The 27,521-nt window shown below is 41.7% G+C and overlaps 5 protein-coding genes across 8 annotated transcripts in view; 3 read left to right on the top strand and 2 right to left on the bottom strand.

The window, feature by feature from the left end:
* The window catches only part of LOC132475672 (somatostatin receptor type 2-like), a 317,638-nt gene that overhangs the window by 257,786 nt on the left and 32,331 nt on the right, over positions 1-27,521 (bottom strand). The window lies entirely within an intron of this gene.
* The window catches only part of LOC132475731 (peripheral myelin protein 22-like), a 353,371-nt gene that overhangs the window by 2,437 nt on the left and 323,413 nt on the right, over positions 1-27,521 (top strand). The window lies entirely within an intron of this gene.
* Positions 11,580-12,919, top strand: LOC132475524 (dexamethasone-induced Ras-related protein 1-like). Its single transcript, XM_060076693.1, is given in 3 exon segments — positions 11,580-11,956; positions 12,091-12,282; positions 12,285-12,919. Coding segments are annotated over 3 exon segments (786 nt in total). The 5' UTR covers positions 11,580-11,685; the 3' UTR covers positions 12,608-12,919.
* med9 (mediator complex subunit 9) lies at positions 14,587-15,388 on the bottom strand. The gene is made up of 2 exons (XM_060076706.1): positions 15,233-15,388; positions 14,587-15,028 (listed from the first exon to the last, which is right to left on the bottom strand). Exons 1-2 carry the CDS (start codon positions 15,310-15,312, stop codon positions 14,809-14,811), a joined length of 300 nt encoding a protein of 99 aa, XP_059932689.1. The 5' UTR covers positions 15,313-15,388; the 3' UTR covers positions 14,587-14,808.
* The window catches only part of LOC132475632 (ubiquitin carboxyl-terminal hydrolase 22), a 33,511-nt gene continuing 25,121 nt past the window's right edge, over positions 19,132-27,521 (top strand). For 2 of the 4 annotated variants that reach the window (XM_060076870.1, XM_060076874.1), the window contains exons 1-2: positions 19,132-19,606; positions 20,444-20,476. In XM_060076870.1, the coding sequence (XP_059932853.1) occupies positions 19,487-19,606; positions 20,444-20,476 (153 nt within the window). In that variant the 5' untranslated portion in view covers positions 19,132-19,486. The remainder of the gene's footprint in view (positions 19,607-20,443; positions 20,477-27,521) is intronic. The other 2 variants (XM_060076875.1, XM_060076879.1) reach the window with 1 other exon arrangement.

The following is a 27,521-nucleotide window of genomic DNA, read 5'->3' on the forward strand; positions in this document are numbered from 1 at the left end:
GGAACTCTCATCAGTTGGCTGTGATTCAACCCCATCCAGCCTGCAGTATTAACACAACTCACCGCAACATCATCGACATCATCGAAATCAACTGGCTTTCCTGGTCTGGCAATAATGAGGAAGTACGGCTTTTAATGTGAACAATTGCTACAAGCCTTTCAATGTGCACAAATATTATCGATACATGCCTTTCAATGTTTACAATTAGCTGCTACATGCCTTTCAAGAGGCACTCCAACTATATAATCAGCCTTCCAATGCACAATTACTATAGATACATTCCTTTAAATAGGCACACTGCATTTCAACGGGCATAACTCCAATAGACATTACTTTTAATATGCACATTTACTTTACAATAAGGGCAAGTTCATTAAACATCGATTGACATCAGTTAAATTTGTAATAGTTAATTAACAGTTAACTGATGGTCTTGTAATCATGTAGGTTTAAAGGCTTATGTTGTGATTTCTTTAAATTTGCGTTTTCCAGTCTTAACTTAAGTTTTAACCTAAGATTTAGATTCATTCATTCATTTTTTTAAATGAATGGATGAATGACTGGACGATTCATGTGTCCAACTCCATGCAGTTCATGCTGATCCTGTGTTTTCAATTGTGTAACAGTAATAACGAGTGATTATGTTCACCGGTGGGTGTGAGTGATTTTTTCGTGTGCCTCAACCCATTACCGATTCTGAGGATTTATTATAGTAATAAAGTATAATCAAGCAGAAACCTCCCTTTCCAGCTCCATCTTCTGTACTTGAATACAACATTTCTTCGTGATAATTATTCCTACTATTTGTCAAAAGTTCATTGAGTTCACTGGTCAAATTTATAACCACAGAGAACCTTTCGAGTTTCATAGATATACATTCAGGTGTACACAACAGTGCCTTCCTAGCAGTTGGTACCTGGTATCCATCTCACCGCTTCATAAACATGCTGCAGCCCTAAGCCTGGCTGAGCCTGGTCAAATGAGGATATGGGCAGAGGAAACCTGATATTTATGTATAATTACGATGATCTGCACGAAGGGCCAGGCAGTGCATGGTTAATGAACATTGAAACAACCTCCATATATTTATTGTGTGTGTGTGTGTGTGTGTGTGTGTGTGTGTGTGTGTGTGTGTGTGTGTGTGTGTGTGTGTGTGTGTGTGTGTGTGTGTGTGTGTGTGTGTGTGTGTGTGTTGACTTTCACATTCGTAGAAAGTCCATTCACTTCTCTGCAGTCTATCGAGAAGGCTCTAGTGGAAAGTGTTTTATTAATGCATCCCAATCCTGGCAGGCCCAATCATAGATAATTGTAGGCATGTTACTTCAGTGGTGCTGACCCAGCCAGACCCCAAACCCGTGGGCAGCTGCTCTTTAACGGTAATGGCTTGTTCCAGGTCCTGGGGTTTCAATCCAGCAGTCCTTGGAGGCACAAATTGCGAGAAATGTTCTCCTGTTCCTTTGGCCATGTTCTTCCACGACACGCTGTCTCGCTTGAAAAAAGAAGCGCTAAGGAAAAAGTGGAAAATGAAACATTAAGCTAAAAATCACAAAAGTCACATGGTTTGGTTTTTTCATGCTTCTCTTTCCTCAAATCGCATGAATGTTTCGAAGCTCCTTTTTCATTTCATCCTGTTTCTCCTGTTTGTATTCGAGTGTAGGCCTATAATACATAACTCTGATAATATATATATTGATATGAATGTATTATTGTAGGTAGATGTATAAATACACTATGGTTGTTAGTAGTGCAGTGTATTGTGTCCTTGATTGCAGTGTCAGTGATTCATACACGGTGTGGCCTTGGAGTCTGAGCTCTATGTGGGCCAGAGGAAGGGCATGTAGGCAGGGGGACGTTTAGAGACGGCCTCCCCCTCCTACCACCGCTCCGCTCAGCTTGACTTTTATCTTGTCTTAAACCTTATCTCCGCCCGTCTGCTGTATGCGCCGTATCCCAAAACCATCGGGCCCGCCGTTTTAAAGGGGCAGTGTGTTGAATCTAGTGCCGCCTTGGGACGGACTTGGACCTGGAAATGGAATGTAACATTCATAAGTATGTTTTAATCAGTGTATAATCACATGAACATGATCACTGTGGTGTTAAACTATAAGTGTTCAAAAAACAAAAGAAAGTTGGCATCCAGGACGAAACTGTTGCAACATGAATAGACTCCATCGTGCTTTTTACAACAACCTATATTCATATCCCCCAGTGCGAGTTAACATTCGCTTGATAGCGCCTGTCACTATCAAGATGATTGATCCGTACCTATAGCAGCCAGCCATAATTATAAGTCTATGAATGCAGTTTACCACTATGGATCCAGTAGGAGGACTGTGTGTAAGAAACATGAATAGGATGCTACCTCTGCCATGTCCTACGACATGTACAGTCACCATGGTGACTATGACGACAATTTCTGATTTCTTGCAAAACGGAAATAGCTCCTGGCATCTGCAGGCCAGTACAGGTCCCCACAGTCATTGGAAAGGAAGGAAATCACCTGTTACCAATCAATTATGATCATCATCTTTCCTCTTTGGGACATAAGGCTTCAATGAGCACTCTTCATCGAATCGGTCCCTAGCAGCATGTTGGGCCTCTCCCCATGACAGGTCGATCTGTTCCAGCTCTTGTAAGGTAAGGTAAGGTACGTTTATACAAAAGATAGATGATAATAACAATAATAAAAACATAAAATAAAAAATACAATCAAAAAGGCAAGTGTAAGCATAAATAATCATAGTGTGAAAATACAAACACATAAATATATAAAGCAAGAAATCAGAGGGAGGTTAATGTGCAGATAGGCATACATTTAAAAATAGGTTAAAGGGCATACAACAGATTGTAAGTCGGCAGTTAGCAATAGGCAATCAAAAGGCAATTCTTGTATCATAGTTCTGCACCAGGTTGTTTTTGGCCTCCTAGGTTTTCTTTTGTCTGCTGGTGTCCACCACTAAATTATACTACTACTAAATTATACACACTGGACCTTTAAGTGCTCTTTAAGGAACTATTAAGAAATTAGGAAAAGGTGTTCACTAAATGGCATAATACAGCATCATCACAGAGGTCAAAAAGTAGAAGGGCAAAAACAGGCATAGCTCATTAAGTTAATTATCTGTCATGCCGGTGTCCATAATTAACGTCATGTGAATCACCTTTGCATGGACCTAGTCTAACGCCTGGGATACAGAACTATCAGACGGCTGCTTGTAGAGAACAAGGTGTATGATAATGTGGAGCTTCTGCCTATTGTGGGACTTTCTCTGATTTATGGCTTACAGAAATATTGAACCATTCATCATATTTTACTCAGGTTTTTTTAAATGCTTTAGCAACTATTATGTAGAAATAATAGTCTGTCGAATGATATACAATCATTAGGTTACTTATAATTAATGATTAATTAATGATTTAATAATTAGCCTTAGGATGTGCTACCATGTAAAATGTTGTTCTTGAGAAAGGCACATATCCAGTGGTACCTGAGAAGCTAAAACCTTCAGGACAACACCGATCTGGGTGATCTAACCATCCCGGCTGATTCTCCTGCCTTGCTAAAAACATCCATTCCCTACATAATTTCTCCTTTTAAAGGAGGTTTTTTAGAATCCTCATTAAGTCTCAGAACATCTTATTGCATTTTCCTTCTATTTGTGTAGCTCTTGTTTGTCGGGAAAACAGACACATTTAGCTTTACAGTTGATTAAAGTGATTACATGTTTGGCGGCGATGGCGTAGGCCGCGGCAATCAGGTTTATCTAGAAGGGGCCCTATCCTCTTCGTCTATATTTATCAACCTAGCAGACATCTATTTGCGCCATAATTGATAAAGGAATACACATTTATGTAATTATATATAATGTTAAAAAAAATATGCCTTGATGTAAAGTGAAGACGATTTGGTGGCCTGCAAGTCAGCCATCAAGTGACATGATTCTGGTTCTAAGACCAATGGGGTCATTCAGCCATGTACCCCTTCATCACAGCGAACCCCTCCGCTAAACATGACATGATTTATCTTTACAGGCACTTCCCCTGGAACCTCTTCAGGTGCCGCCTGGGTTCATGTACCCCCTAGGCTAGGGTGAGTGTACCCCCCCTGGACTCGTGTAGCCCCTGTGGTGATTGTACCCCCCTGGGATCATGAACCCCCTGGGGTCACAGGTGTACGTACCCCCTCACTCCTCACACTCAGAACAGACAAACCCCATGACCTAGCGTGGCGCGTTGCCCCTTATGTAGACAGAGCCGGAACGACTCCGTCCAACAAGGTCAGCGGAGACCTTTGGGAGGATCTGTCGCGTGTCTTCCGGGGACAGCAAATCCCCCAAGGGAATCGCTGCCTTGCTCATTAGGCTAATGCGGGGCTAGCCCCTCTGACAACAACACAAGCCCACCGTTACCACAGGTGCCTTGCCCCAGACCATCCGGTCTCTGGATACCCGATCATCATATTCATTGCCTTTACAAATCCTTTGAGTGCACTGGAGGATGGCGTTATAACTGCTGAAGATGTAATCACAAAATGAAAAATAGGCAGAATGCGAGGCAGTGATGGTATAGGCTATGGCGCATTGCGTTCACATAATACTACATAATTGCTTATTATACAACATATTTGACTTGAAGTCACATCATAACATTATATAGCAACAGAGAATTTATTCAGTGCATGGATCACGTTGCCAGCGAAGACGCAAGCAAATATGGTAACTCGTTTTTCATCTATTTAGGGGAGTGGCTGTTGAAAGGAGATGGTGAAAAACACAAGACAAAAAAAGAAATAGAAAACAAGCAATAGAATTACCTCAAAAGGAAACAACACCATAATTTATATTGAAGGTTATTCATTTTGACCCAAGACTCGTCACATCCTCTTATGACACATTGTTTTTGTGTCTTTGATGTGATTATGTATGTTTGTACATGTGTGTGTGTGTGTGTGTGTGTGTGTGTGTTTGTTATTGTGTGTGTGTGTGTGTGTGTGTGTGTGTGTGTGTGTGTGTGTGTGTGTGTGTGTGTGTGTTTGTTATTGTGTGTGTGTGTGTGTGTGTGTGTGTGTGTGTGTGTGTGTGTGTGTGTGTGTGTGTGTGTGTGTGTGTGTGTGTGTGTGTGTGTGTGTGTGTGTGTGTGTGTGTGTGTGAGAGGGATATTTCCCCCCCACACATCCCATCAATAAATCAAATCCTGTGCTTCAGATGGTATCATAGGAACAAAACAAATTATGGACAGAGGAACACATACCTGCTCCTTGAGTGTACTCATTTAAACTCGCTGCACACACACTAGTCATCCATTCATGAACTCAGTATCATCATCAACAACTAGGCCTACAGCAACCAGCCAACATTTCAAGATGAGTTATTACGAAGGACGGGAATAAACAAAAAAAAACAACGATTATAATAATCATGCAGAGGCCATTTTCGGAGTCCCTCTAAAATGTCTTCCTGTTTACATGTACAAATCTGTTAAATCCCACGAAAATAGACGCGAACAAATGGCAATGTTTTTTTTTTTTTTAATCGAACTATTAAGACGGCAGAAACGGACATGCACAAGCTGGACCGCACACTATGAGCGCACACTATGAGCGAGCATCTACGGCCAGTGTATCGCGTGCTATCGTGACGGGCCAGTGCAGTAACGCATCGCGCGTGTCCTTGCAACCTCTCGACTGATTACTCGGTTTAGACGGAACGCGCCGTTCACCGTGATCGATAGCAGTGGGAGCTATTAGCCGCCAAATGAGAATCACACAAACAGCGGAGAGTAGACAGAAGAGATGTCAACAAAAACATTGAACATGAATAGAGGCGGAGAGTGCAGGAGCCTGCTTGTCTGTGTGTGTGTGTGTGTGTGTGTGTGTGTGTGTGTGTGTGTGTGTGTGTGTGTGTGTGTGTGTGTGTGTGTGTGTGTGTGTGTGTGTGTGTGAGCGTGTGTGTGCGTGTGTGTGTTTGTGATCATTTACTGGGAGTGTTATAAAACCCAGTTTGGAGGCCAGTGATGATGACCCCAGCCAGAAACCATTGATAATATTTATTTGAGCCTTTGAAATGGTGGTCGACGAATTAACAAAAACAAAAAGTGGTTCCTGGTTTCATTATTATTTATCATATTCATATTAATATTGAATGCAAAAGTTATTCCGTCCACCATTTCTAACGGTGAAAAAAGATCCTTCTGAATCTTTTGTGCAATTTATTTGTCCACATCTACCCTACTTGAGAAGTTATTTTATGTTATATGTAATATATAATCTTGTATTGAATTGCGCATATTTATCATCAGTCTTTTCAGTGGCTTATGTTTAGAGATCTCTGTTTTCCTTTCTCTCCTCTCTCTCTGTATTCATCTGTTTATCTCTCTCAATTACCCTTTTCTTCCCTTCTCTCTCTTTCTCTATGACCTAATGACGTTTCCCAGGTTACTCAAACAGGACTCTTAGCGGTAGCATCTTGCCAGCTGGACACTGAGCATTTATAAGATCATTTCAAGCTTCTTTAGACCACCAGCTGCTAAACTTCATGAGAAAGATGTTTTTCAAAGAAAGTAACATCTATAGATTTAAAATGCATCAGAGTTTTTTGATGTGTAACATTGTATTTCAAGTTAGGAGAAGTTTCCCCCAACCATTTGCCCTCATTGGCAACTATTTCTATACTGCTTTGGATGCATTAATAAAACGGGTGCCACAAATATCAAAACTCAAAATATGATTCCCCCTGTGATCTTGGAACACGTCAATAAATATTCCTTTTGCATGGATGACTCTGGCCCACTCTGATTTACTTTGAAATCCACGTAATAAAATCCACACCGTTAATGATATTGTAATGTTAGGTGATACAGGCCAGTCTAATAATCCAATCCTATTATTATGTTTTATTCATTCATTTCACATTAATTTTCATCTTATGAAGATTTGAGTCTTTTAAATATGACACATATTGGACTGAGGCACCCTCTTTCTTTCCAAAGACCCATTGCATCACTTTAATGTTTATATAATGTTTATACAGGACCATTGCAAAACTCTCTCTCTCACACACACACACACACACACACACACACACACACACACACACACACACACACACACACACACACACACACACACACACAAACGCTTTGAGTATTACACTACACATCAAAAAAAAAGGATAAAGCAACACATACACACAGTCATAGGCTACGTATGATAAAAGATGTTGACAGCTTTGATCAGGTAAATCACAACAAACAGTCGATGGGCCAAGCCAACGTGGATGGAAGCTGAGACTCATTGGCTGAGAAACCCGACACTGTTGTATCCGAAACAAGAGGTGTGTGTGTGTTCCATTCAGCGGTTTATCGCTAAAATGTGTATCTCTAAACCAACGCTGGCACGCAATGGGCCCAGGCCCCGCTACATGACAACCCGAAACCAAAACATGAACCTCATTCTCTCACGCAAGGTCTCACAGCCTGGTAATGGCCTATCACCTATATTTTTCCATGAGCAAGAAGGTTTCGTGAAATCAATCGTAAATAACGAAAACTAAATTAAATCCTTGTCCAAAATTCAACAACTTAAGGATAGATTAACAGTTTTCCAAGATTCCAACCTTATTGGAAACATATATCGTTGTGTCATTCCATTAATAGGGTTAGCCTATTTCAGCTGTCCCCGCCACACCTCCTACAGACAGACAGACAAACAGACTCATGATCAGAATGGACTCTGTCCTGGAAGCGTCACCTCTGTGTTAATTGCATCCGTCAGCGGCCCCCCTCTCCGGCCCACCTGCGATGATGGGCTGTCTGAGAGATGCTACAATTCCGTCTGCGAGTCCGAGAGTTGTTCGGCATGTGTTACCGCAGTGCAGCCTCCACCCCCCCCCCCCCCCCCACCCCCCACCCCCCACCCTACAACGTACCAATGAACTGCGTCACCACCCAATCCAACAAACAGCGAAGCACCTATAACAATAAACAACAAACCTCACAAAATATAGCTTCTTTATGGGTCTTGGCCCTCAAGTGACTCATAAATAATTGTGATTGTTTCAATGTAATATGGCTCGACTGCAGTCACATAAAAAGAGAAAGCAAAAAGGAAAGCGTCGTTGTGTTTGATTTGACCTGGTTTTGTTACAACAGGGTGTGTTGTATTCGACGCCTGCTTTGCATGTCTTCATCTCACTCATTCGTCGAGATCAACCTTGAGGTGGAGACGGATCAAGGCGGTTCTCGTGTGTTTGATGGGCCTTGGTCCGCATGAACTTGCCATGTTTACCCAGCGTGAAGGCCTAACAGATAGTACAGAAACCCCAATCTCTTAAATAAATGCGTTGGGAGCAGAGTATGTCAATACTTGTTTTCTTGAGAGAGAAAGTATGTGTTTGTGTGTTTTTAGTGTGGGTGTGTCTGTTTGAGTTTGTATGTGCGTGTGTGTGTGTATTGGTGTGTGTGTGTGTGTGTGTGTGTGTTTGTGTGTTGTGGCAACCCGGCCCAGGCCAATTAAGGATATTGAGAGCACCTGAAGAACAAGTGGAGAAGCAGGGCTTAAATAGCCCGCTTCTCCACTCATTCGGGGCTCTCCCAGCCCTGGGGCTCACGCACGGAGAGACCGGTCCTCGTCGGTGACGGGGATTCCACCCACGAAGGAGGGGACCGTTGATTCCTTCCAAGGTTTACGTTATTTGTGTTTTGAGAGACTTATGTTTTGGAATAAACATGCCTTTTTTTGGCTTTTCCCAACGTAATGGTGTCCTTGTTTGGGAGGAGTTGGTTCGCTCAACGTGGCGGGTTGCCACAGTGTGTGTATGAGAGTGTGTATATCTTTTGTGTGTGTGTGTTTCTTTGTGTGTGTGTGTGTGTGTGTGCGTGTGAGTGGGTGGGTAGGTGTGTATTTGTATGCGAGGAAAAGTATACCAGGGTTGTTTAGATCCAAATAGATTCAACAAAGTGAATTGTGAATGTATGACCATGAAGAAAATGACAATCCTGTTGATAAAAATATTATATTTACATCAATTTTTAATAATAATTACAATAAACGCATAAACAAAGAATGCCAAAAGTCACTGTTCCTCAGTCTTTAATCGTTGACAGTAAAAAAAAAGGTTTGTAATGACCATGTTCCGTCATTTGTTGTTTGTATTGATCGATGACATGTTCAGCATTCGGGTCGGTTCATAAACAACTTAGCGAAAAATTACCTCATCAAACATATCTATAAGAGGACGATAGATCTTTACAATAAAACAAATGAATAGAAAGGTCCCTTTTGCATGCATTGCTGCCATAGTATTTTCTGTGTGCATGGCTTGAAATCGACCTCTCTTTATTTACTTTTACCCTTTATCCTGAATACCCAATACGATGGCCTCCATGCCATTATCAACTAGGCACTCAAAGGACAGCTCTGCAACAGAGGTCCCTGTTTACTGTTGTACCTGACGAGGTCAGTGATAGCCCGTCGTGTCTGAGTGGACCATGCGGGCGAGAGTGACACTCCAGGATTGGTGCTCATTAAGAGAACGCCGTGCTCACCATCACCACTCTCCCCCCTGCTCGGTGTTTCTCTGCAAAGTCTCTTAACGTCCTGCACGGACTCCTGTGCACGTGTGTGTGTGTGTGTGTGTGTGTGTGTGTGTGTGTGTGTGTGTGTGTGTGTGTGTGTGTGTGTGTGTTTGTGTGTGTATGTGTGTGTGTGTGTGTGTGTGTGTGTGTGTGTCTGTGTCTGTGTCTGTGTCTGTGTGTGTGTGTGTGTGTGTGTATGTGTGTGTGTGAGCACGACCTGTAAGCGTACCTGGGAACAGACTGATCTAATTACGGAGCAGTAGACAATCGCAAAGCAACGGGCTGTCCATCGTACACAAACCCAGCGCTGGAGGACAGTCGGCCAGGGGGGGCTTACGTAGGAATATCACATTTCACACCCAGGCCCCAAGTGTCCTGGCTCAAAGGTCACCGGGCGGCAAGATGGGAGTTGCCCCTTCAGATCGAGTTAGATATCAATACCAATAAGAAACAGCGATAGGAAAAACCAAAACAAAGCCAAGCATTTATAATATGCTTTTAAAATCATATCAAAAGTGTTGCTTTTAAGCTTATTACATGTTTCTGTGAGTGAGGATATGGATTCCAAAGCCAGCGTTCACCGTGCTGCGCCTCACATCACATTATTATACGTCCTGAGAACATACCTATTGTTAGGATCCAGCTCTCTAGTTCTTGAGACCCATGTCCTACTGCTCACAATTCACTGACGACCTAGCTCCAACCAGGCAGGAACTGGGGACAGTGGAAGACAACACACAAACACACAAACACACACACACACACACACACACACACACACACACACACACACACACACACACACACACACACACATACACACACAAACACACACCCTGGCAGATGCCCCTGGCCGTCACACTATGTATTCATGTTCACGAACAAAAGCGGTTCTCAAAGAACACGCAAAAACAAAGACTTGTAAAAAAAAAACATTTTGTGAAGGAAGTCCAATTTTGCCGTATGCTTGCAGCTCATGAAAACATTTTGCTGATCCTCCGAGGAGCGCTACAAGGTTAGAACCAGAGGAGGACGGGCGAGTGGGCGCCCCTCACTCAAGTTTGTTCAAGTGGAAGAATTGTTTACACCCACATCTATCTTTAGAGCATCCGCGGGGAAGATGGAGACGCAAGCGGCACGTCTTTTTGAGGCGACCATCGTTATAATTATCATCGTTCTACCGTTCGGCTAACTGACACGCTGTCCACCTCTTATTGGGAACTTCTGACATATAGGGGCTTTGGAAACGACTGGGAAAAACGTCTGTAACATAACATTTTTACACAACATTTTTTATTTACACACACTGAATTTAATGTAATGTAACCACTAAACCAGACTAGACAAGTGGGACAAACCCATTATAGAATAAAACTGAATATAATGGAATGGAATGGGATACGATACTACGATGGGATTGAATAATAGAGTAGAATGAGGAAACTCATTATTTTCAAACATAATCTTATTTAACCTTTGTTTACTTATTTCATGCTCAAGCATGCCCATTTGGTAGGCTCCCTACTGCTCCCTATTAGTCTTCTATATCCTTGGAAGGTCGCTTGCTACTGTGTCCCTCAACAAAGCTTCTTCCCATGGATTCGGGGGACTCGCCGGGTTAAAAGGACTTTGATTGTGTCATTGGTTGTAATTACTTCTGATTTGGATTTCCAACGTATGATAAAGAGCACTTGAATCTATTCAGCCTTGCCCTACACTATGAAATGTAGTATACTCCCTATTAAGTGTGTTGCATAACTTAACGCATAAACGCATGTGTGATAATAGCCTCATTATCGAAGACAACAATGATTTGTTGTTCATAAATGTAAGTCAAATGAGGAATGCCAATCCAGATAATTGTCCAATGTCTGATCTGACACTAATTTCAGGAGCAGACCTCGTCCTCCACTCTCTGGCCGTCCCCGGAGCGGTGCGTAATGCATGACGCGCAGGGAAGGCGCGGCCAAAGAATGACCCCTATAAAAATCCAGATCGGTGTTTCCAGAGTGCAACCAGCACCACAGCACTCGTAGGCAGCGACATCAACAGCACCTCACAAGGATCCGCGTGAAGCACCACAACTTTCATTCATTCATCCATCGGTGCGACATGATAAAGAAAATGTCCCCATCAGATAATGAGTTTGATATCCCGGCCAAGAACTGCCAGAGGATGGTCATTCTGGGCTCAACCAAAGTCGGGAAAACAGCCATCATCTCCAGGTTTCTAAACGAGAAATGTGACGACCAGTACACGCCAACTATCGAAGACTTTCATAGAAAGTTCTACAACATCAGGGGAGAATTATACAAACTGGACATTTTGGACACGTCTGGAAACCATCCCTTCCCTGCTATGAGGAGGCTGTCTATTCTCACTGGTGAGTTGGGCTTTAAAATTCTGCAGCACATGGACACTTTGTTAAAAAAAAAGCAAGCATTATGATCTTTGCATTGGCTTGATGAAATGGGTAGCGGTGAACTAACGTACAATGTCTCATCGTTTCTCTCGCAGGTGATGTGTTCATCCTGGTGTTCAGTCTGGACAACCGAGAGTCCTTTCTGGAGGTGCAGCGGCTCAAGCGTCAGATCCATGAGACCAAGTCGTGTCTGAAAAACAAAACCAAGGACAACGCGGACGCCCCGGTGGTCATCTGCGGCAACAAGTGCGACCGGGACTTTTACCGGGAGGTCCAGGAAGAGGAGATCTGGTGGCGGGGGACGAGCAATGCGCGTACTTTGAAATCTCGGCGAAAAGAAACACTAATGTAGACCAGATGTTCAACGCTTTGTTCACCCTGGCAAAGTTACCCAACGAGATGAGTCCCGATCGTCACCGCAAAGTTTCACAGCAGTACTGCGAGGTGCTGCACAGAAAGTCGTCCAGGAGCAAGAAGGCGAAGGACGGCGACGCCTACGGGATCGTGGCGCCGTTTGCGCGCAGACCGAGCGTGCACAGTGACTTGATGTACATCAAGGAGAAGGCTGTGGGATCCAGCCAAACCAAAGAAAAAGGATGCATCATATGCTAGGGAATTATTTTGATGTTCAACGGACAGATCGAAATGAGACCTGAATAAATAAACTGTGAAACCAAGAAAGATTGGACTCCAGAATATGGGAGAATCACTGCGTTAGTTTGAAGGGCTGCGTATCAGCCCGTGGAGAGCTCAGCCAGACGTTTGGCGAAGGGGAAAAACCGTTTACGTTTTGCTACTTTTTATAATGAACTTGAATGTTTGTTGCATTATGAACAAATTCGTTTGGTTTGTAGGCCTATAGTTATTATGTCAGCATTTGCTATTTGTTATAAAGATGAAAATAAAAAGTTTTCTTAACATGTATATCCTGTATGACTTTTTATCATCCTTCCTCATTAGCACCAATTTTCAAAGGATTAAACGACTACCAATACTTCTGAGTACTTATATTACACCTACTGCTATAACTACTGCTGCTACTTCTACGAAATTATAATCCTAATAATAATTTACCGATGTGCATGAAAAACAAATCTCACACAACATGGGATGGGAATACAATTTATTCAATAACGAGTTCTGCAATTATTTCACCCATATTGATCGAATGTGTGCAACTGCACACTAACATTCAAATGCATAAAATCTAAAGAAACACATTTTGATAGCCATAATTGGTAAACTGATTTTTAGATATAAATAGTATTTTACCTAGATAAAGTCTGTTATTGATGCGAGGTAATAATAGCCACTTCTTCTGGCATGAAACTGATGCTCAAGTCATCGTGGAGTTGCTATGTTTCAATGGTTCCTTATCAAGGTGTTTTAAAGGGGCGGATGCCTAAACCAGCAATTGAAAGATGATTCTCGCAGTTGATTGGTTTATCATTACAATTTAAAAATATATATGAATTTTGACTTGATTAAGGTTATTAATAAATTGCCAGGTATAGCAAAGGATTATCGATTACTCCAGAAGTGGGACATCTGCAGATTTTGCAACTTATGAGGTAATGCACATCAATAAGACCATCATTAATGTGCACACTTTGTACTGAGTACAATAAATCAAATCAATGAGAAAGGTCTGAATGTGATACAGCTGCATATAGGTGTAGAAGGAGATTTCCTAGAATATCAGGTTGAGTGTTGAGGTTTGATGTCTGGGGTCAAAACTAAGCCTATTCTCAGTGCAGTGGCAATAAGCCTGAATCATCAAGGTTCAGGGACAGCTGGGAAGGTGGTTCTGAAAAATACTGGCCCCAAACCAGCTTTTACTGGCCCTTACTCATAGTAATAATTGTCAGTATTGGAACATAACACCATACTTTTATTACTGATGTTTAATAATTTAAAACAAATGCCTCAACACAATGAACTTTCTCCTGCCGTCTCCCAACTTGCATCATGTTACAGATGGTTCTTTATTACACCTAAATAATGCAGTGATGACATCTATGCAAAGGCCACCTGTTAAATCATAATGGCTCAGTTCCAAAAGTTGTTCCTAATGCCCAAGCCAAGTCTCAGTCAAACTTCGCCTACACAATCTGCAAAGGGGACAGTGAAGGCTGGGCTGAGCTGAGCTGCTTCGGGAACATAATAGGCAACCTTGACCTTTGGTGAGCTAGGGCAAGCACAACCTACAGACTTCATGACCAATCACATTTCTTATGTAACCATAGGACTAATGATGGATTCTAATAACCTCTTATTTGCCTGGGAGAATAGCCTGATATATCCTCAGCCACCCTGCTCATTTAGAGACGTAGCTAGGTAGGGAGCACGATTGGTAACGCTATAGACAGACTCTCGGGATCCAGCACAGGTTTATGTAAGATGGATCTATCTACAAGTAGAGACTGAGTAGAGACTCCCAAATGGGATGTCACTATCTATCTATATCTAAAGATAAAAGTAAGAATTGAGCCATGAGTCCAAATGTTTTATGCTTAAACAATCATGAAACAATTGATCCCATCCAAAATGATAAATCACGTTTGTCTTAAACCAAGAAATAAAGAAGAGGATTCAGGCAATAACTCATTTTAATATATTTACACTACTGAGCAGTGAGTAAAAACAATAACGACCACGTCAAAACACCACACATCTATGAACGTCACGGAGCACACAAGAACGACTGCACTGTCCAGGGCACGAAACACGTCGTCTTTCTCCATGGTGGTGATGATGAAGGGAACATCCTTGGTTTTCCAATCAGCGCCCATTGTCCGAAGTCCATTTTGACATCAAGATGCTTTGGGCACTTCGAACATGCATAAGCTCTTGTATTTCTGCAGCAGCTGGTTCTTGGTGCGCACCTGATCCCTTAACGAAGCGAGCTGTTGTTGTTGCTCCTCGGGGCTGGTGTCGATGCCCGGCATGTTGGAGATCTGCTCCCGAGCCTCCTGGATCTTGGTCCTCAGCTTGTTCAGCTCCTGGTGGATGTCTTGACTCTCTTTGTCTATGCTGAGAGCAAAAACAAGGAAGACAAAGAAAGAGAGAGTTATGATTTAGCCTACTGCGTGATGTGTAACCAGCACCTAACAATAAGCGTTAAAGTCACACTTGGAAATGCCTATGCTCTATGAAATGACAGAACGGGGATCTGTACTGGAAAATCCACACATATTTTAAATACGCATACATAATATACCCAATTTGGCGTCTTACCATTTGATAATATCATGGACTAAAGGCAGCAAAGAGCAATCTTCGCTCTCTTTTTCTTGCTTTGTTTGAACCACCGCCATTACTTCCCTTTACGAGGCGCATGTGATTTGCGTCATCAACATTACGCGCCTACACCGCAAGCGCGTCACTTGCAGTCCGCTGGCTACAAGTGACGTTTTATGTTGAGGTTTTTTTTCGGAACTGGTGGATGAATGTTCTTTTAACCTATCTTGCATTGTTTCCAACTGGTTGAAGTAGTTGAAGAACTCAATATGGATTAATTGAATTGTTGCACTTAGGCTTCACAATTGTGGCAAACTTGTCAGCATCGGACACATTAAATCTTGATGAACAGCAAGCCATCATTTTAGACACAGAGAATGCAATGCAGTGTCCCAATAAAATTCCATTTGAAAGCCATTGCAACATCTGCATTTACATTTAAAGGAATCACAGTTGTATTTATTGTGCTGTTGACTTATGTTGCTTGATCTTTGATTAACATATAGTTAATCAAAAATTATTTACAATTAAATAATAATAAGATAATGAAAATATAAGTAATAAATATAATTCATATATTCAGATATTTAATGGACATTTAACATTACATTTAAACATTACCTGTATTGGTTTGGATGATAAGTAATATGTAGGCTAAGTACAATGATTTGAGTCATGTCGCCATGTCTCTTTATTCAGGTCTTATGGAGGTGCCAAGTCTCCAACGGATCTTGCAGACAGTTAAGGTTGACATCTGCCACAAATGAGTGCACATGTATCTTATGTTTGTTTACATTGCACGTGGAAAGACTATGAATAAGACACTTACATACTGCATCAATTAGCTGGTTATGAACCAATATTGCTCAACATTGTGTTAACTGCAATATGTCCTTGATGTCCACCTTTACTGTTGACCTCAAATACCTGGAAACGTAAACACTGGTACCTTTAAGTGGTCATATTAATGTTTGCCCATTGACATTGTGGTTCTGAGGAATATTGTAAACCTGAGATTGCGTTGGTGAGGCACGTGTGGTTTCTTGTCAAATGTCGGCAAAAGAGGACTAAGCCCTTATTAATCTGTAGCCTGGTGCCAATAAGTGCAGTAATAGCATAGTAGTTGTAGCGGTAGTAGAAGTAGCAGTAGTGATGTTCAAACCTACATTTGAAGCACAGCGCCCCCCCCCCCAACACACACACACACACACACACACACACACACACACACACACACACACACACACACACACACACGCGCAAATGCACACATGCACACACATACGCATAGCCACATATCGAGAGGATTAAAGGGACAACTGAGTAAGCCAGCATTGCTAGGAGACGACAGCATGACCCAGAAGAGTGATTTGTGGTAAGGGTGTCTGTCTCCCACCAGAAAAATACTGGATGGATCCCCTAGGTCCGTAGCCTAACTCCCAGTCATCATTGAATTCAAACCACTATGATTTAAAGCACATGACTAAATAATAAATAGTGTTGCAGTTACTCAGCAGAAAAAATGCATCATGTTTAGAGCTAGTATTTTTGATACTATGAGACAGAGTCAGAGGGAGAGAAAGAGATATTGTTGAAATATGGTTGTTCGGAGCTTTGTTGACTATGGTTACAAGCTATTTCCCTTGTTGTTGTTCCTCATTCTTACCTAGTATACACATCACGATTTGTTCTGCTGTTGTCTCTAACTGATTTAAAACCTGCTTCTGAGTCACACCTACTTCATGACCTTGTGGCGGTCTTCTGATTGAATTGTGTCGTTATGGTCCTGTTGTTTTGCAGTTTTCGTTTGGCTATTTGAGCGATGAGGTTAAGTGCCCTCCATAACGTGACTTCATAAGCTTGAAAAACTGTAGGATTAGACTGTCACCTACAATGACCATGACTTCTCCTTGTCTTTATTTATTGTCCATTAAGCATGGCTAAGTGGATATCCTCAGGAATATCTTTTAGAAATTGATGATGTGTTGTTGTAACATTTAAAAGATAACCTAATGACCAGGTAAATCAGCATTAGACAGATGTTATGATTGTTGCAGATTGTTTGCAGATGTTAAGACTTGGTGATTGTCCCACCCTTTTCTGGTTGTCTGATAAGTGGAGATTTAACACAAAAATTGACTTTATAATTGCACTACAGCTGATGTTAGTTGTGCCCTACAAACATTGCATTCAATAAATATTCAAATGAAACCAATTACGCTTTATTAAATACAAAATGTGGGTGAGTGTGTGTGCGTATGTGTGCGTGCGTGCGTGCGTGTGTGTGTGCGTGTTAGCTTGTTCACAGAAAGCATCTTCTCGGAATGTCATCACTGGTTTTCCTTGGTTCTCATAAAACCATAAAACTATTTGGCCATGGCGCAAACAGCAAGAGCACTTAAGCCATTTACTATAATCTGTTTTGTAGACGCAAATGTAAGCTTCCAATAATTATTTTGTAACCTGTGGAGCAGTTACGTGTTACAAATCAAAAAATGCATTCACATAATGTTGACAGTCTATTCGAACAAAATCATGCTTTGACCAGCCATCAACCGACATAACTTGTTTAATTAATTCATAATTGATTAGGCATTTATAATAACAACAATTAACCATAACCGATACATTTTTACAGAAAACAGTATTAGCCCGAGTTTAACATATCCTAAGAATACCTATAACGAGCAACACCTTTAAACAGTGAAAAGGAAACCAATTTCGGCTGAAATTCAACGTCAAAGGAAAAGGTGAAATACTTTCAGTAAAGTGCCCTCGACTGCCCCCAAGTGAAATGGAGAGAAAATAACATCTCATATTTCTGATTGGCTTAAAAGTAGAGTAGCCTTTATACCAAGATAGGCAAGGCTATTGTTTATTATTTCTCCCTGCCAAATGTGTTTTATCAATGCGCTTTTGCTCATGAATTTGGCTATAGGATACAGCTATAGTCTGTGATACTACGCATTGAGGTGTGGTTGGATGAAGAATAATAGTTAAATAGTTAAATAATAGTTTTCTGTACGCATGTAGGTCTATTGGTTAGATAAGTTATGATTCACAATAAAAAATAAAGTGTTATTGGTACTATTATGATGTATATTAAATATATCAATCTAAATAAATATAATACGTCATTTTTTTCCAATTTTATTTATTCTTACATTGCATTATTAGAATAGGATGGGCCTCTTTGAAATCGAGTGTTTAGTGGAACTACTTGCCTTTTCTATACTGAATTAAACAATGCTTAGAAATATCCGGGCAGGGTTACATAGCAATTTTATGACCATCATTAGTTAGTTAATGATGCCCCCCCCCCCCCGCCCCCCCCAGCAGAATTTGTGTTGTACAATCCATAATTTGACCGCTAGAGGGTACGCTTTATCTGGCTATTTATTATAACCAATCTCATAGGGGGTTTCATATCGTGTCTTCCTATGAAACCCCCTGACCTCGCCCAGAATCAAGCCTCTTTTGTGTTTGGCAAATGAAATACACAAATATTTTAAAGCTATCTAACTTAAAAGCATGTTAAAAAATCTGTTTTATTTAAAATGAATAAAGAAAGGCAAAACATAATAAATACTAACAAAATATGACTCATTCAACCAATTAACACACTATTTTGCTATCAGATTCACATAAAAAAAAAAGAAATTAGTGCACCAATAATAAGCAAATTCTTGCTGCAGAGCAGTGTGACACAAATGGTGAATCATTTTGTTTCACCAAACATCCTAACTGGGAGGTGTTTGTCGTTTATCCCAGAAACGCACAGCGAACTCAGAATCCAGATACACGGCGCGTCCTGTGCACCAAAACACGCGCACCCAGAGTACTCCCAGGGCTACGTTATGACGTAACCCCTTTGTGTTGGCAAATCACGGTTTCTGTTGGGCGGGCTTTGTGAAGCCCGTGGCTCGCTGCTAGCTTCAAAAAGAATGCTAACTAACCGTGAGAGTGGGAGTAGAGCTAACGTGAAAGGAACGGAAACTGTTCCAACCTTGTACTGTTATTAACAACGTGCGACTCTTTTTAACTAGCTATACGACGGGACGTGCAGCTAGTCAACTAAAGGACGCGTGTTTCAGATGTCCGAGTCGTATTCTGGATATTACCTCGGCTGTCCCGTTTCCAAACGGAAACAATTTCTGTACAGATAGTTCGTGCTAGCTAGCTACATCAATAAAGTATCAAAGCGGCTCTTTTATCATCAGCTTTAGAGTCGAACTGAATGTTTCATCTGTCATGAGTCCGGCCGGGTGCTCCCATGTGAACGGTTATAAGGTGGATAATTGGAAACAGAATCTACGAGTTATATACCAATGCTTTGTTTGGAGCGGCACCGCTGAGACCCGGAGACGAAAGGTAAAAAAAAACGCCAGGAACGATGAATGTAACGTTAGCTACAGGAATGTTTTAATCGATATGTACTGCATAATATACATGACGGGAGGGCAGGCGAAGCACCCACGTGAAGCCCCTCACACGACTCGCCGCCCTGGTGCTGCTGTCTCATGGGGCTGCTGCTTATTCTTGGTAGCCTGACTGATTCTGAGAAGCCTGGGTGGTTATGGAGCACAGTTATTGTTTGATAGGTTATCGAAACGACCACCCCACACAGTCGCCGACGGAGACGTTCACTTGACTTGGGGTTGGATGTTGTTCTGGAAGTCAATGGATTACGAAGCTGGCTTGCTTTATTGTTGATGAACTGATCCCGGGCTATGGATGAGTCGTAGACCAAGGGGCATCGTGATATCCCGAGAAAACTTGCCCATTGTGTCGCCACACACGCCCCCTCCCTCCACCCCCCACTCCCCCCAGCCACACGCTTGTCCTCTGTATTGTAAAGTGGGGGTCCCCTCCCAAGGAAGGTTAGTTCCTCATCGCTATCGTCCACTTCCTCGTGATGTCTGATGCTGTGTCACCTTTGCGTTATTCGGTTTTGACAATGATTGTATTGTATTCGATACGTGACCACCTATCATAGATGCATACTATTTGATGTTTCTGTTCTGTCATGTTTTTAGTCGTAAACCTTTAATGGTAGTCAATAATGCTAGGACTGAAGAACTCCCCTTGGTGGGGTATTGCAGTTTTAATTTGAGTTTTCAGCAACAACCACCCCCCCCCCCCCCCCCCCCCCCCCATCATGCATATGTCATACATTGTTTTTATTTTTATTTTGTTGTGATGAAATAGGTTCTTCAGAATGATGCGGGATGGACAGCATTGGTGAGTTGATACAGGACCGCCCCTCCTTGCACTGACAAAAGTAGAGCTCAGATGAGTACACTGAAAACTATCTTTCTCTGTTATTCGTTACCATTATATTCATTGTTTGAATTATAGGTTCTGGATGTAGTTAAATAAATGAGCCATATCCTTGATTGTTCAAGTCAGCCAGATTGATTGGTGACAGTGAGGCAGAAATGTGATGGTTTCGTTTCAGCGATATCTCGTGTGAAATACTCGGCACTTAATGGACAATGACCTTTTTGTTTGTACATTTGTTAGTTTGTACTTTCAGGTGGTTCATACACCCTCTTTCAATGTGTAGTGATTAACTTTGATGTTTGGCGCTGTCTAATTTTATTCAAAAGTAATTAAGCGACTCTCCTGCGCGTTGGGAATCCCTGCTCTAAAGGTAACCGGGACAGGTTAGCACTTGGACTTGGCCTTGTAAGCCAAATACAAAGGAGAATTGATTTGAAGTACAATTGCGTAAACCTGACACGTCATTTGTGTCCGGCTTAATTCGAGACAAAAAGATGCCCGTCCCTGTTTTGATTCAGGTTCTAAGAAAGACGCTACAATAAGGCTATGTTCTTTGTTTCTAAATAGATCCATCTCTGTAAAATGAAGTCAAACCATCTTAACTCTAACTGTCCCCATAACAACGGCACCTATAGCAGAAGCGCTTACAGCGACCACACTAATGTCTGTGTATTTTAAGTTTGACATTTAGTGTGTTCAGTCTCTTTACTGAGTCAAAACCATTACTTTATCGTTTTTTCTCAAATCTTACACGGGTCTTGTTTATGGCCATGATTTGCGTGGCCAGGGAGCAGTCTGTTTTGTAAACAGAACAAAACGATGGAGGGAGGCATATTTGTGAGCATGTAACATAGATTTAGCCCCTTTAATTGCAGCCCGAAGTGAGCTCATTCTTTCCTTTGATTAAATGTAAGCCTTACAAATGGAATGAATGACATCTATGCTACTTGAATCAATAGGTTTATTTCATTTTATTTAAAGTAAATCCAGAAGGTATTGAAGCTACTAAATAGTAGGTGGGTCTTTTTTCAGTGCCATGTCGGTCTCGGTTGAACAACTAGTCAACACAGGGTCAGAATGGCTTTGACTATCTTATTTTCATAAGGCTTCAAGCTTCAGAGAATCTGTGTGAGGAGAATTCTTATTTGTTTATAAACTACTCAGATAATTACTTGTAGTACCTGCCAAGGGTCAACCTGACCGTACACCAATAAGCAATTTGTCAGGGGGAAGGGGGAAGAAGTGCTGTTTTTAATGGAGATTTACTTGTTTTCCATCCTTGACAATGGTATTCCTGACGGTCAGAACTCCACCCAAGCATTCTTTCTGTAAAGATAACATGCTGATAGTAAAACAGTGTGGTATTGCCGGCTAAGTAAGTGGTGCCCGGTTTCTCCCTAGACTACCCTTTTGACACACAGCGTGACTGTCAAGTCCCTTGGTTTTAGCTTCTGCATGCTGACGTAACCCATAGGCTTCCCTTGTACTTCGCTTTGGAAAAAAGGCATCTGCTCAGTGTAAAAGTCTTCCTTAAACAGGACTCCAAAAAACAATAGATAACATTATCCTAGCTATATTTGTTCTGCACATTCTCCCTTTTATCATAATAGCAAGTGTCATGCCACCAGCAACATGCCAGCGACATGTTGAATAAAATAACTATTTCCAATTTTACGAGAAAGCGTTCTATATGACACTAATTGTCATGTTGACTGATCATTCTTCATTCTTAACATGACTGGTCATCTGGATGTTTCCTGGGGTTCACTGAACCAAACTATGATGTCTGGAGAGGCTGTTTTGAGGGAAGTGAGAGCACTGACAGTGACAGCAGAGGTTGGATGAGGTAACCTTGAAATAAATCCAAACAAAAAACGAACCAGACTCTGCACTTATGGTAACATAGCATTTTTGATGTGAATGCCTTTCTCCAACACTCAGAATCAGAGTGGTCGACTGTCATATTGGACTGGTTAATGAAAGTAGAAATTGGGTATCGGATATTTGTCCACCGTAGCACAACAGCTGCAACGTATGCGTTGCAAAGATTTGACAACTGGATAGAGAGAGAATGAACGCCACCTTTTCAGAGGTGTATAAAGGGGAGCTTTGGCGATTTATTCAGACCTCATTCTATGCTTGCCTTGGTTCCTTCTCTTTTTTTCCTCCCTATTTGTGAGCCTCCTTTCTGCTGTCCCTATTTTCTCTCTCATCCAATGTGTTTTAAAGATCTGAGCCGCAACCTGTCATCCGCCTGGAGCCAGGCGCAATTCCCAGTCGATAACAAGGACATTGGTGCAAAATCTGTCGCCTGCTCGGCATGCAAAGTCTAAATCCCAGGTGGAGAACAAGCTGTGGAATGAATACATTTATTCACACAGCGTAAGACATGGCATATCGCCCATTCCATCAACCTTAAGGTGCATTTAAATGATTACATTTCTAGATTAGCATGTAGGTTCAAAGCCACATGCTAGGGAGTGGGTCGTGTATATTGGCTCCTTTCAGCATTGCCCGTGATTGCCTTCCTCTGTGTTTAGACAATAAAACCTTGGATCCAGTGTGGTGTACATGTGGCACAGATATACATTTTCCCCAATAAGGCTAATCGAGAAGTGGATTTGGGTAGATGCTACTGATTCATCTTTGCGTTTACTAATGAGAGCTCCATTAAAGGGTAATGGCTCTTCTAAAAAAGACAGTTCCCTTATCTTATTGGTGCAGTGTCTGATATTATGAGACATTACACTCTCGTTTAAGGTGTGTCTGATATGCAGATAATTCGGCTATTGCAGAGATACTATCGGACATGCCTCGTACCTTTAGGGGTTTCTGTGGAATATCGGCTCCCAACACGCCATCTTCTTTATTTTGATCAGGTCATTTATTCTGCATTATTCATTTTCACACTCAAACTGAGTTCCGACCACGATTCTCCTACATTGGCTTCAGGTTTGGGATTTTGGTCATGGTGTTTCTTTGTGTTAGTCGAGGTGAGCAACTGTTTATTGTGTTTTTCTGGAGCCCCATTGTCATGCTTTCTCTCTTAATTGGGGTTTAAAGGGCCAGTGCCACTCAAGCACGGTGCATCACCTGCCATTCCAGCTCACTGACGGATGGCCGCCTTTTTTTTCCCCCTGTTTAGTTGAATCTCTTCGTCTCTGTCAACCCCTCCGAGCTATTCATAATTTATAGTATGTGGATGGACGAAGAGAGGGTATGAATATTCATGAGTTCTCTTATTTATTTGTGTTTGCTCTTTTATTAGGCTGTCTTAACACCTCAGTGCATTTACAATTTGTGGTTCATTGTCGCGTTCCAGTTAAGAGAAGAGAATGCCTCTTCATATTCCACCACACCTAACAATTCAACGTATTTAAATGTGAGTGTTTGCTGACCCAGAGAGCCGAAAAACCATTAGTGTTACATGGTATGCAAACGTTGATTGGTTGATTGATTGGTTTTCCTTGCGTAACAATCAACCCAACCGCTCTGACAATATATAATGGGCAATATAAGGTGAGCTTGGAAGGAAAATGTCTTAAAATGGTTTGGACATTGCAAGACAATGTACAATGTGTTTTTTATACTTTTTTGGTGATCCTGCACCATATTGAGAGGACTCAAGTGTTATAATACTGAAGACATCTAAATCAACATAAATTAAAACTTCTGTTGCCATGTCTCTCATGAGACTTGCAACAATCTCTCCACATAATGACAAATCATCTCTAGATTAATTACTGAACAATGACCAATTTTATTTTTCTACTAACATGAATAATGCTCTTATGCTTCCAAAATGGGGACGCTCATTGGGATATAACCTCATATGAACAAGTCCTATAGCATGGACTAGTTTTCATCACATGGGGAAACCATTAGATACAATTTTTAACAGACCTGAATGCGGAGACTCAAGTTTTCCTTTTTTGGTTTTCTTAGTTCCTCGTCATTTGATGCTTTACGTGGGAGTCCCTTGCATTTAATCATGAAATGAGAATGAGCAATGTGGGAGGGCAGCACTGGCTTCACTGTTGCTCTAGGGTAAATAAGAAAGAAGGACCATGAAACTTGTTTTTCTTTAGTTTGTCAAAACCAACCTTATCCTTTTCTTTTTTTTTTTTACACTAACATTGTCCCGGGTGACATCCAGCTGTGGGAGATCCTGAGGAGGAGAGTAGAAGCTGTTGTCTCTTGCAGTAGCAGTGTGTTGGTAGGAGAGGCTGATGTATTTCTATCACGGATGACACATTCAGTCGCTTTTCTTCTGCCGTTTTATGTTCTCTCTTTCCTCCTCACTGTTCTCCACACGCCCACTGTTCTCCACATGCACTCGTAGTCTCGTACCCGCTTGAATGTGGGCAGAGCCCTTCTCTGGGAGCGGATTCTCGCGCTGTGAGCACAGAGCTCCGTCTCCGATCATCCTCCATCACATCACTGGTCTGCTCCCTGACTCATCAGCATACTGAGGCAGCCAGCCCTCATCCCTGCAGCCTCCTCCCCTCCACGGCCTCCTCCATAGACCTTAGCTGGCCCTCTGTGTACCTCACTTCTGGTCGGTCTCCATTCGGCTTTCTTTCTGCCTTTCTGTCCCTATGTTATAAATGTAGTCCTATCCAACTTACTCCATTTTGTAAAGTAACATCTTCAAAGGCCAAATGCAATTTTGCTAGATTCACAAATTACATTGGTATTTTTTATTTTGTTTGTTTGGTAATATAAGAATGACGTGCATAAATATCTGTCGTTATCCCTTGTAAAGCTGGTGTTTAATAAGCAGAAACATTAAAGTCACACAGTGTAAGATTAACCCCTCCCAGTTGGTAGGCAGGAGACTTTAGCAATTCGTTAAACTCTGTAACCGTTTAGTCCACACCTAACTGGCCGTGCCACCGTGTGACACAAACGACTGTAGCTCGGCTGGCTGGCGTCATTGGGAGGAGTTTAGAAAGTGTAGATAGTAAAATTCTTGTAAAAGACGTACGGGGTTGCCAAGTGGTTTTATTGTGCAATATATCATTTATAGGATGTGGCTTTATTGATAACATTACTATCACTATTGATCAGCATTTTCTACTGACGTCCGGGTTATTTCAAGCTGCAAACTAGTTGATGTCAACAGCATGTATACGATTTTAGCTGTTTTTAGTTTATTCTGTGTTGGTCCTTTTTTGCCATTTAATGCCATTGAAAAAAAACCTGTATCTAATCATTTGCTTATCCTAACCAAAGTCTTCGTTGATAGTATTGCTTCCAGGATATCCTGGCTCAGAAACACTTAATCAAATAATTATTTCACTGTTATGTCCATAGAATAGATGTAATTTACCCCGATGTTGGCAGCTGTTTAGGGCTGCTTAAAGTTGCAGTTCAATTTAAATATTTGGTTCATGAATTGTTTAATAAAGAATAGTTGACTTTTTCTTGGCTGCCTGCTACTAGTTGGATTAAAAAAAGCACATCTAAGCATTCACTTTGGAATGTATCTTCTGACAACATTTATTATTATATATTTAACATTTTGTAGACCAAATGATTGTCGGAATCTAACGATTAACCGAATAATGAGAATAACCATAAATTGCAGCCCTTGTTTCCATTTCATTGCAACTTCATTATATGCCTTATGCCGTTCAGCCGAAGCTTTTATCCAAAGCCCATTCCGTAAATAGCTTTCCTTTCTCCATCAGAATGCTTGGAATTTGGGGTGAGCGCAACCTTAGCTAATTGTTTATGAGTGAAGTTTTTATAATTGCAGCGATAAGTGTCCCATTTTGTAGTCATTGACTGGATAGGAATCCAATTCTCCCGTTGTTCTCCTGCCCCACCCACCCCTTGACTTCCCTTTCATCCCTCAGTGCAGCACAGTTCAGAAGGATGTGTGGTGTCAGACAATGGTTTCTGGCCAACGTCCAGACCCATTTCTCCCAGCCCGTCCTTTCACTCCCATGCCGTGTCTGTTGTGACTTTCAGTCTGTCTGTCAGCAGGGCTGCGGCAGGGTGACTCAGGACAAACAAGGGGCTCTGTAGGTCTGCTGAATGAACAAAGACTTACAAATATATGGTTTATTATAACATAAACTATTGTTTTTCAATTCGTTCATGTGCCTGAATGCATTATTCTTAACATTCTGAGTTTGGGTCATGTGATGCACCTAACACGCCTGCGCTTTCTATTCTCGGCCCTGTATTTACGTTGCTCTGGGCTATAATGAGCGCCGGGTACCCAACGGCTTGTCATGTTGATGCAGGGCGACGCCGTAACGTACATGACAGTTTTCTGATTGCACCAGCCACACAGGATGAATCTTTCTTTCCGCAAAGCTTTGCCTCGCTCAATATCATTTTCTATTCAGAGCGGGGAGACTAAATGGAGAGAGGCGTTGCTTCATAACAGCAACGCCTCTATCCTCTATGCCTTTATCCAAGCAACAGTGCATGCACGCCTCTGCCAACCAGGTGCATCACCGGCCGGCAGTCAAGTTTAAAATAATGAGTGTTTAGACGGGAGTATGGTGTTTGTGACAGAGGAGGTAAATTGTATGTTGATTGATAATGGGGTCGTTTGAAATTGCACCTCAATGCTGGCAACCGAGGGGAGTCTCATGAAAAATGCATGGACAAGGCTCAGAAGAAAGCTACTCCACGTCTCTCCTCTTGGCATGCTGGGGTGAGGGTGGGGGCTGGGTGGGTATCGCTTTTATCTATCGCCTGTCTGGGCGGGGCGCTGGTGTAAAAGCTTTGTATTTGGCTTTCTACTTGACGTTATCCTGAGGCCTGTATGCAGTATCTTGCTATAAGGGTATTGCAATACAATGGTATAAATCACTTGACGATTGAATATTCATTATATTACACACTTCTCCATAATCGCAATTATTAAATCAGTGTTTTTATATAATATTGAATATGGAGTAAATTCATCCAGTTAGTTGCGGCAAGCCCTTTATTCAATTCAATCCTAAAACATGTATCCAATTCCTGGAAGCAGGCCTTCCCC

Source organism: Gadus macrocephalus, chromosome 2, assembly GCF_031168955.1.
Source record: "Gadus macrocephalus chromosome 2, ASM3116895v1".
Lineage (NCBI taxonomy): Eukaryota > Metazoa > Chordata > Actinopteri > Gadiformes > Gadidae > Gadus > Gadus macrocephalus.

Coding starts and splice junctions, on each gene's coding strand:
- med9 (XM_060076706.1), bottom strand. CDS start 15,312: ATGGCGGTGGTTCAAACAAAGCAAGAAAAAGAGAGCGAAGATTGCTCT. Junction 15,029..15,232: donor GTCCATGATATTATCAAATG/GTAAGACGCCAA, acceptor TTTTGCTCTCAG/CATAGACAAAGAGAGTCAAG.